This window comes from Sinocyclocheilus grahami, unplaced genomic scaffold, assembly GCF_001515645.1.
Source record: "Sinocyclocheilus grahami isolate Dianchi unplaced genomic scaffold, SAMN03320097.WGS_v1.1 scaffold153.1, whole genome shotgun sequence".
Lineage (NCBI taxonomy): Eukaryota > Metazoa > Chordata > Actinopteri > Cypriniformes > Cyprinidae > Sinocyclocheilus > Sinocyclocheilus grahami.
The window spans coordinates 2,645,144-2,656,887 of NW_015505332.1; the positions used below are offsets into that span (position 1 = coordinate 2,645,144).

An 11,744-nucleotide genomic window follows, 5' to 3' on the forward strand; every position below is an offset into this window, starting at 1 on the left:
TTGAGAAATTCAAGAAATGTTTGTCCATACAGTAGACAGCCTCAAGCTGTTGGCTTACTTCCGGCCTTTTTTTCATTATTTATTTGTTTAATTTTTTTGGCTAGTAGAAATTATGAATGGCCGGTAACTTAAAAATTGCCAGTGAAAAAGTTAATTTCAAACCCTGGTTATGATGTCATTGGCAGGCGACACAATGACACTATGGACACGGTCCGTGTCACTAGTTAAAATTGCTTATTTCTCCGGATTTAAACATTCTTCGAAACATTTGGGATAATGTAAGTACACAAGTCAGCAAAATATATAACACTGTTCTAGTGTTTTTTGGATATTTTAATAAAAAATTCTTACATATTGTGCCTTTAATAAAATTTGAAACAAACTAAAAATATTTAAGACCCATTTCAAAAACTATATTTAGATTTCTGCATTATTTTAGTTGTTGATCTATGCAAATGCGAAATGAATGCCTTTGGCTGTTACTTTGCTTCTTACCATGTTAAGATGCACTGAAGAAATCCGTTTTGAAACAATGGACCAATCAGATGATATTTACAGGACATTTGAACAAGTTGAGTGTTTATTAGCAATTGTGAATGGCTGATAAAGCACCTATAAACATATGTTTAGTTACACTATTTTAAACGCTAGAAAGTGTTTCTGTCTGAACTGCCCTTCACACGCCTTCCACCTCCATTGGATTCAGAAGTTGACATGTCGGGATGCTCGAGCAAAAAGAGTATTGTGAAAAGCACCACAGATCCACAGTGTTACACTCTTCAGGAAGTCAACCTACGAATGGCTTACTTACAGTTACAGAGAGAGCATTTCAACAATGAAAAAAATGACAAACTTCACCCTTTAAAAGAATAGTTCACACAACAATAAAACAAATCTGCTGAAAACGGCTGTTACTTTGCTTCTTACCATGTTAAGATGCACTGAAGAAATCCATTTTGAAACAATGGACCAATCAGATGATATTTACAGGACATTTGAACAAGTTGAGTGTTTATTAACAATTGCGAATGGCTGATAAAGCACCTATAAACATATGTTTAGTTACACTATTTTAAACGCTAGAAAGTGTTTCTGTCTGAACTGCCCTTCACACGCCTTCCACCTCCATTGGATTCAGAAGTTGACATGTCGGGATGCTCGAGCAAAAAGAGTATTGTGAAAAGCACCACAGAGCCACAGTGTTACACTCTTCAGGAAGTCAACCTACGAATGGCTTACTTACAGTTACAGAGAGAGCATTTCAACAATGAAAAAAATGACAAACTTCACCCTTTAAAAGAATAGTTCACACAACAATAAAACAAATCTGCTGAAAATTGACTTACCCTCAGGCTATCCGAGATGTAGATGAGTTTGTTTCTTCATGGAAACGGATTTGGAGAAATGTACCAATCCATCACTTGTTCACCAATGGATCCTCTGCAGTGAATGGGTGCCGTCAGAATGAGAGTCCAAACAGCTGATAAAAACATCACAACAATCAATAAGCAATTCACACCACTCCAGTCCATTAATTAATGTCTTGAAAAGCTGTGTGTTTGTAAGAAACAAATCCATCATTAAGGCATTTTGACTTAAAACGTCACTTCTGGACAATTTGAGAGCATAATCCAAATTAACGGTTCCTGCAGTGAAAAAGTCCATCTTCTATTGTTGTCTCGCATCAAAATCCACCCACATATTTAGAGATGTTTTGGGCTGTTTTCACTCGTAAACGGTGCTTGATATGTGCAGATTTCTCTCCTGATTCAGACGAGATTACTTTTACTGAAGAAAGCAATTTTTTGCTTTCTCATTCATTATATATGTTACCTCTAGGTTCGATTCTTAGAAGGCATGTATCTTAGTTGTATACTCTGTAAAGCACAGTGGTCAACTCCTGTTATGTTTATTTGTGCTATATAAATAAATTAATGAAAAAAATGAATTTTATAGATAGAGGACTCGTATTTTAGTCGGAAGCAAGTTAAAACATATTTTGATGGATTTGTTTCTGACAAACACGTAGCTTTTCGCTTTACAAGTTGGCAATTGATGGACTGGAGTGGTGTGGATTATTGTGATGTTTTTATCAGCTGTTTGGACTCTCATTCTGACTGCACCCATTCACTGCAGAGGATCCATTGGTGAGCAAGTGATGTAATGCAACATTTCCTCAAATCTGTTCTGATGAACAAACAAACTCATCTACATCTTGAATGACATGAGAGTGAGTACATTTTCAGCAATTTTTCATTTTTGGATGTACTGTTCCTTTAAAACCATTTGTAATAGCAATCATTCCTCATTAAAAAACTTGATATTCCATGAGGAAGTTTACACTTGATTGGTGAGCATCATCCGATAGGAACGCTCGTGTTCCGATCTGTAGGAGGCTAGTAGGTTTAAGCACACTGCGATGACGAGACGATGTGCACAGTCTGAAGGGGCGTTCACACATACAGCCTCTTCATCACACGCTGAGATGCGCTGTCAGTAAAAATAAGCTCGTTTGACAAAGAATCAGTTTTCTTGCCGGTACAAATGAGCATTCTGCAGAGGAAAGAGTCTGAATATAAATCGCAGCGGCACTTAAGCATCATATCATGAAGCAAATGAACGAATATCGATGCATGAATGGACTTTTAACGCTCATGAGGTTCTCCATGCATCATGTTTGGTTTTTTTTGAGCACAGAAATCATACAGAACATTAACTTCACCATTCTGTCTGCAGTTTCTGACAAGAGCCGGATCACGTTATCGCATCAAATGTCTTCACTCCTTCTGGTAGTCACAGTATCATGGTGACGTTTCTCAACTTTTCAACGCAGCAAACCTCTGTATGTGTGAACGTCCTTGAAATGCCTTCAAATAATTTGCGCCATATGAAACTCAACGTTGGAAAAGGACACATAACTTTTTGTTTTCTTTTAAATACAAAATCAACACTCTCAGAGTGAGATGTAGATAATATATAATTCTCCACTCGAACAGTGAAGAATAGGACGTTTTCCTGCAAATCCGCACACAGCTTTGAGCTGCCTTGTGAGTACCGCACCCCAAACTGTGCTTGAAAGTTGCTTCGAAGAGACTAAAACAAGTAATATACCAACACAAAAGTGACAGCATCAAACCCTCAAACCATTGTGCAAACCGTATTGAGATTGGGATCGAAGCGGACGACCTTTCCCTCGATGGATTTGGAATTGGTGTTGTACATGGGATTCTCGAATGTAGCCTGACCGTTGTTGTTTTCATGCACAGAGCAGCCGCTGTACTCCGCTTTATCAGACTTCCTGCGATCAAATGAGAAGGAAAAGACCATCAGGAATCATATGTTTTAATCTTTTTTCATCAGTAATTTCATTGATGAAATTGCACCCACCTCTGTTTATAGAGATAAAACCCAAAGCCTGCAAAAATCAGGGCAAAGAAAGGCACAAGAATGGCAACGGCCACAGAGCTGCTGTTGGTTCTGGGTGGACCCTCGGGGCTCCTGGTGGGCTCTATTATGTTCAGACCTGAAATGATGCGTGATGCATTTTTAACAGAGCCACATCAATCTAGGCTGAATCATACGACTGAAAAAACAGCTCATGTCAAGTGTCAAAGTAACATAATTGTTCAAATAAACCTCGAGTTCAAAGATATCTGATTAATCTAAAGATACATGCAAGTGTGATTCATTTGTTACTACATACATGAGTTATGCAAGAGTTAGGAAAGATCTGCTCTTATTATAATTAAATGATATTGTGATTATGAGTGGATGATAACTGTTGCTAGGTATCTATAATAAGATTATGCAATTCTTATTCAAAATATAATATTATATTTATTTATACTAACATTTTACATGTATTTATTATTCATATAATACTGATACATAGAACTGTATATTCATATATTTATAATGAAATATATTTTACATATTTAAGGTTTAGATTTTTATACACACACACACACACACATATATATATATATATATGTATTCTGATTTTTGTAATTATTGCTTGCATGGCTTAACATAAAAACATAAATATAATTTGGCATTGCTTAAATGTAGCATACCTTGCCTCTGTAGTCCAAATGGGCCATAGTCTCTACCTTGTATAAAGCCTTGAAACAAGTATGTGTTTCCTTCATGGTCAGCAGAGACCTCGAGGAGAACAACAACACAGAGATGAACATCATGTTCTCTCAAATTCTGAATAGAGCGAATGTTCTGTGCAATATTCCAGGGTATTGCTCTCTGAATACCTGTTTTCTTTTACTGCAAAGTTTAAAAATAGCCAGAGATGCGTTTATTGCACCTGAGAACAAATATATGTTCTTTTACTACTTGAAGAACTAAAGTTTCCAGCGAAACTTTAAATTAGCGATTAGAGCAAGGACCATTAAGTTGCACTATTTGAACAAACATGCAGCTTGTAGCAAGTTAGAAACTCTAGTCCACTTACAAAGCCATCCATGAGCAAGGTCTCCTCAGTGATCTTGCTGTAGGTGCTCTTCACCAGAGCTCTCATGTGATACAGCCGCAGCGTCAGACGAGCAGCTCGACTCTTGTAAACACCTGCGTTCAGACAACATTAAGCAGTAATTCATCATATTAGAATGATTTCTGAAGGATCATGTGATACTGAAGGCTGGAGTAATGATGCTGAAAATTCAGCTTTGCATGACAAGAATAAATTACATTTCAATATATATTCATATATAAAACAGCTATTTTAAATAGCAAAAATTTTTCATAATTTTTCTGTTTTTATTGTATTTTTAATCAAATAAATGCAGCCTTGATGAGCATACGAGTTCAAAAACATCAAAAGTCTCTCTAATCCCAAACTTTTGAACATTTGTGAGTATGATGACGGCATACTTTGATAGTTTTTTAATGCATATTTACTCTTCCATACTTGTAAATATAGTGGCTCTTGCAGTCTTTAAGAAAAGCAAGCACTAAAGGCACAATCTTGTACAAACAGTAAGTGACATTATTCCCACAACAGGTGAGATTACACAGAGCAGCAGGTTTCTGCACTGCTAGAAGTGTTTATGACATGAGCTGTACTGTGCAGCGCTGCCATTATGGCTTCTTACCTGACAACAGCAGTTCTGAGTGCCTGTTAGTTAAAGTCACATTGACTTTCCCCGTAGTCGCGTTAAAGCTAGTGATTGTCAAAGTCATCGGCTGTTTCACTCCTTTATACTCAAACGAACCTTTCCACACGTACATGGGTGCGAACACGTCATCAGGAACTGCAATGACAAGATTGAATGTGTCAGAAGAGGTTAAGAAGCCATTTGCACTGTGTGTTCGGCGCAATTAACATCTCAAACTCTTTTCCGAGGATCTGACTGTGAATGACCTCGATAGCGAGCTCGTTCTCTACTTTAAAATTGACATCAACAACGTTAATAAAGCAATATGCTGTACTACCGACTCTAAAGCTGTGATCCAATTATAAAAAAGCCTTTCTTTATTATCCAACTTTCCTATATTTCTTGACAACTGTGCAGCCTACAGTTAAATAATGAGCCATATTAGATAAGAATTGTTCAGATTATGGAATCAGAAAAATGGGATTAAGTGATTTATAAAGGTTTAATTCACTGGATCATTAGCACCTAATTATATGTACATACATACATATATTCTGATTTTTATAATTATTGCTTGTTTATATATATGTTATTATAATATATATATATATATATATATATATACATATATATATATACATATATATATATATTTATGCATGAACTTAATTAAAAATAATTTATATATTTAGTAACTGACCATAACCCTAACCATACATACACACACACACAAATATATATATATATATATATATATATATATATATATATAGCCTAGGGTTAGGGTTAGGTTCACTTAAATATATCAATTATTTTTTTGCTGAATTTCCAGTGGGGACAAAATCTACCTCTACCATGATATAAAATCACTCATACAGTGATCTGAATTCATTTATTTACGATCATACCACCCAGTTATTAAATATATAAATTATAGTGCTGTCAAATGATTAATCGCATCCAAAATAAAAGTTTGTGTTTACATAATATATGTATGTGTACTGTGTATATTTATTATGTATATATAAATACACACACACATACAGTAAATATCTTTTAAAATATTTACATGTATATATTTATATTCTTATATTTCATATTATATCTAAATAAATGTAACAAACACAACATATTTTTCATAAATATATACATGCATGTGTTTGTATTTATATATACATAATAAATATACACAGTATACACACACATATATTATGCAAGCAAAAACTTTTATTTTGGATTAATCGTTTGACAGCACTAATTAATTCTTTTTGTTCAATTTTCCTTAAAAATAACTATTGTGATACCACAATATAAAATCACTCATACTGTGATCTGATAAACATTTATTAATTTATGATCACATTTTGTTTATTATCGCTGCTGTTGCAGTGTTATAAAAGCAGTAAGCAACCAGTGATGCATTAAAGAAGTTTTTTTGAAGAATGCTGGTAACCAAACATAGCATTTTTTCCTAATACTGAAGTCAATGGCTACCGTCAACTGTTTGGTTACCAGCATTCTTCAAAATATCTTCTGTGTTCAACAGCTGAAAGAAACTCAAACAGGTTTAAAACAACCGATGACATCAGTTTTGAGTGAACTGTCCCTTTAAGGCATACCTTTAAACACAATAATGGAAATAAATGAGTGCAAGCAGTAATTATTATTCGTTTTAGATCAAACACTTACTATTTTGCACAGCACAGGGAGACTCACCGTTGACTTTGGGACTCAATGTTCCTTGAACAGGTGTTATGACTTTTTCAGTTGTTTTTGAGCCAGCTGAAAGAAAAATGCATATCACTGCAACCACGAGTCACTGCATTTGAAATGGGTTTAAGGAAATGCATTTCACACATGACTTCCCACATCAAGCAAAGGAAACGCCATCAGTCGGCTTCTGCCTCGACAAGACAAAAGAAACGGCAGAAAAGTTGCAGGTCACAAAGTTGAGGTGTAAAACACATCTGAGTTCTGTATTGATGGGGTGTTGGACCGCGTACCTCTACAAACGGGCACCTTCCCAGTCCAGGATCCATCCGGCCGGCACGCGCGGTGCTCCGAGCCCCCGGTGAGAAGGAAACCAGGCTGGCAGGAATAGAGCATCGTGTAGCCAAAGGAGGGCAGGTCCATGCCCAGCACATTGGCATGCGACGGGGTCTTTGGTTGCTTACAGGAGTGGGCTGCATTAGGAGATATGTCAAGCAGTAAGCTCTAAGGCTCTGATGGATGGGGAAATCTCATAACTAAACATCCATTTCATTTTCATCCCAAAAAGTAAAAAAACAAAAAAAACACCGAAAGTACCATAATAATGATTTTTTTCCCCTTCTGTAATTATTTTCATTTTTAAATATTTTAAATTATTATTATTATATTATTATTAAATATATTATTATACACAATAATATAATAAAATAAATATAATATAACATAATAAGAAATGCTTTACAATAATAATATAATTAGGGCAAAAAAAAAAGTTTTTCTTCATTTTTACACCGATGAGACTTTTGGGGGAAATTAGATGATTTACAGTATAAAGTTTGAATTCTCTGGATCATTATCACCCAGTTATTATACATATAAGTTTGTTTTTGTGGAATTTTCTGGAAAAAATAACTATTGTGATATAATATAATATAATATAATTATAAGAATCATTACATCCATATATATCCACATTTAGTGCAATAATATAATATAATATGTAATATAATATAATACAATATGCATAGCAATACTTAGAATGATAATTAATAATAAGAATCATTACATCCATATATATATATCCATATTTAGTGCAATATAATATACTATAATTAATTACAAGAATCATTACATCCATACATATCCATATTTAGTGTAATAATATAACAAAAATATAATAATAAATACAAATTCATTAAGTAGAATAAAATTTATTTTGATATTTGTGAAAAATATGACAGAAAAGTTTTGTGAGATTTACCCAGCAACACACTTACTAGAGCCGCTCTCATAATAAATGCAACAGAGCTTGTCCATTCACGTGATGTAGTGCATGTCTGGTAAAGCAATATTTTTCATTTTCACATGGAATGACATGAATATAGAAAAACAAAACTCCTGGAGGGTGAAATCAAAGTTGTCTCGTGACATGAAAAAATGGATGGCCTGCCAAGAAAACAAAATAACAGACATCTGGAAAAGATGAAGTACAATGCGCGCACACTCACAAATCCAACCAAAAAACTGTGTAAGTAGGCATCTGTTGTGGAGGTAAGCGAGAGGGACTCACGGATGCATTCTGGTTGAGTGCCACTCCAGGTCAAATCTTGCTGGCATGTCCGTGTGGTGGAGCCCAGTAACAAGTGGCCTGTCTGACAGTGGAACTTCACTGTGCTGCCCACCTGAGGCATAGAGATAAGCCTGTCAGAGCGCCCCCAGCACCTTCCCAGTCCAGGATCCATCCGGCCGGCACGCGCGGTGCTCCGAGCCCCCGGTGAGAAGGAAACCAGGCTGGCAGGAATAGAGCATCGTGTAGCCAAAGGAGGGCAGGTCCATGCCCAGCACATTGGCATGCGACGGGGTCTTTGGTTGCTTACAGGAGTGGGCTGCATTAGGAGATATGTCAAGCAGTAAGCTCTAAGGCTCTGATGGATGGGGAAATCTCATAACTAAACATCCATTTCATTTTCATCCCAAAAAGTAAAAAAACAAAAAAAACACCGAAAGTACCATAATAATGATTTTTTTCCCCTTCTGTAATTATTTTCATTTTTAAATATTTTAAATTATTATTATTATATTATTATTAAATATATTATTATACACAATAATATAATAAAATAAATATAATATAACATAATAAGAAATGCTTTACAATAATAATATAATTAGGGCAAAAAAAAAAGTTTTTCTTCATTTTTACACCGATGAGACTTTTGGGGGAAATTAGATGATTTACAGTATAAAGTTTGAATTCTCTGGATCATTATCACCCAGTTATTATACATATAAGTTTGTTTTTGTGGAATTTTCTGGAAAAAATAACTATTGTGATATAATATAATATAATATAATTATAAGAATCATTACATCCATATATATCCACATTTAGTGCAATAATATAATATAATATGTAATATAATATAATACAATATGCATAGCAATACTTAGAATGATAATTAATAATAAGAATCATTACATCCATATATATATATCCATATTTAGTGCAATATAATATACTATAATTAATTACAAGAATCATTACATCCATACATATCCATATTTAGTGTAATAATATAACAAAAATATAATAATAAATACAAATTCATTAAGTAGAATAAAATTTATTTTGATATTTGTGAAAAATATGACAGAAAAGTTTTGTGAGATTTACCCAGCAACACACTTACTAGAGCCGCTCTCATAATAAATGCAACAGAGCTTGTCCATTCACGTGATGTAGTGCATGTCTGGTAAAGCAATATTTTTCATTTTCACATGGAATGACATGAATATAGAAAAACAAAACTCCTGGAGGGTGAAATCAAAGTTGTCTCGTGACATGAAAAAATGGATGGCCTGCCAAGAAAACAAAATAACAGACATCTGGAAAAGATGAAGTACAATGCGCGCACACTCACAAATCCAACCAAAAAACTGTGTAAGTAGGCATCTGTTGTGGAGGTAAGCGAGAGGGACTCACGGATGCATTCTGGTTGAGTGCCACTCCAGGTCAAATCTTGCTGGCATGTCCGTGTGGTGGAGCCCAGTAACAAGTGGCCTGTCTGACAGTGGAACTTCACTGTGCTGCCCACCTGAGGCATAGAGATAAGCCTGTCAGAGCGCCCCCACACACACACACACACACACACACACACACACACCGACATCTCTCCTCTCACACTCACAAACACTGCTGGTGAAAATACAATAGATATCAGGACTGTGCAAGATTCAGGATTTAAGAATCGTCTCCTGTTCAACAGATACAGTATAAGCATGATGACAATATGGTGAGTTTGAACTGAACTACAGTAAAGGTAAAGACCACAAGAAAAGGATGAAGTAGGCTAAACATTCTAGATATAATGGCTACAGAATTATTGCCACTTTTTATAAAAATCAGCTAAAATGAAAAGTCACCACCATTCAAAAGTTTGGAGTCAATAAGGTTTAAATTGATTTGTTTATTTATTTATTTAAAAAAATCCAATAAAAAATAACCATTTTAAATGTGAAAATATTTTAAAGTGTAATTTATTCCTTTGATTTCTTTTATTCCTGAATTTTCAGCATCATTACTCCAGTCTTCAGTGTCACATGATCCTTCAGAAATCATTCTAATATTCTGCTGAAAATCTAGACACTTTTTTTCAGAATTATTTGATATAGAAATATCATAAAAACAGCATGTATCTAAAAAAAAAAACACTATATATATATAGTGTATTTACTGATTTTACTTTTGATTCATTTAATGCATCTTCGCTAATTAAAATGATTCATTTCCAAAAAAAAGTACTAACCCCAAATTTTTAAATGATATTGTGTTTGATATATAATATAATATAATATATTACCCTTGACTATATTTATAAAAAATGAATGAATAAATAAATAAATAAATGGAGAACTATACATAAGAAATATATATAAAAAAATAAGCAAAAAGTTTAACTAAAATACATTACACTGCCTATAAATCAATTAATATAAAATTTCAGTAAGAGCATAATTAAAAAAAGCCCATTTTGCATCCTGTTTAGTAGCTCGATTTAAATTAAAGAATTAAATAACAAATCAAAAGACATTCTCTCATTTCAGTTCTGAATGTTGCACACTCTCCCCGTATTCACTATACCCGAGGACCTGCATATCCTTTAGTCTTACTTCTTTCAGTTTTTTATGCGTTGTAAGGAAAAACAGCCTTCATGTGAAGGAAGTCCTCTAGAAACTCTGAGCATTATAGCAGAACATAAAAATGTTGAGGAGGGGGAAGCGGAGTCTGTGAGTCCTGCTGAGATGAAAGGCTCACAACACTGGAACATTAGATTTCATTACACCACACACTTCTAAAGGAATCGGTGACAACAGCAGCCCGACTGACACAAACAAGACGCGGAGAGCCCTGTGTTCACAGAGAGCCAGCCGAGAGGACCGCCTTTTATTTTGCCCTTCAAAGAGCTCATTCCTCAAGGCGTGAGTGATCCAAAGCAAACTCAACGGAAAAACGCTTTTCACATTAAACCCGTCGACTATAGATGCTGGCGGAAACGGCCATCTTTTTGAGATTACTGCCATTGGCAGCGCATTATTGACGGCTCCAAAATCTATTCAATAGTTTGGAAAATGTATATCTGTTGTTGTCATTCATACTTAGTTCATTAATATGGTGTACAATTACAATCCAATTGATTTCAGTGATTAAAACATTTTTTTTTTTAAATTAAGATCAGAAACCTACTCTATGCAAATATACAATAAATATGATAGAGATAAATATGGTGACAGTTTAAATAACTTTCAATAACTTGCTAAGCAATACATTCAAAAACAGTTTTTACCTTCATGGGAAAATGCCCAGACTTAAGTAAATAATAATAATAATAATAATAATAATAATTATTATTATTATTATTATTTAATATA

At 34.3% G+C, this 11,744-nt stretch overlaps 1 protein-coding gene across 1 annotated transcript in view; it reads right to left on the reverse strand.

The window, feature by feature from the left end:
* Positions 1-2,681: 2,681 nt before the first annotated feature.
* LOC107592529 (CUB and sushi domain-containing protein 3-like) overlaps positions 2,682-11,744 on the reverse strand; it is a 309,662-nt gene continuing 300,599 nt past the window's right edge. The window contains exons 60-67 of the mRNA XM_016282061.1: positions 9,799-9,910; positions 7,109-7,288; positions 6,822-6,887; positions 5,103-5,261; positions 4,463-4,575; positions 4,074-4,161; positions 3,388-3,523; positions 2,682-3,298 (exon numbers count right to left, since the gene is read on the reverse strand). Of these exons, the coding sequence (XP_016137547.1) occupies positions 3,139-3,298; positions 3,388-3,523; positions 4,074-4,161; positions 4,463-4,575; positions 5,103-5,261; positions 6,822-6,887; positions 7,109-7,288; positions 9,799-9,910 (1,014 nt within the window). The 3' untranslated portion in view covers positions 2,682-3,138. The remainder of the gene's footprint in view (positions 3,299-3,387; positions 3,524-4,073; positions 4,162-4,462; positions 4,576-5,102; positions 5,262-6,821; positions 6,888-7,108; positions 7,289-9,798; positions 9,911-11,744) is intronic.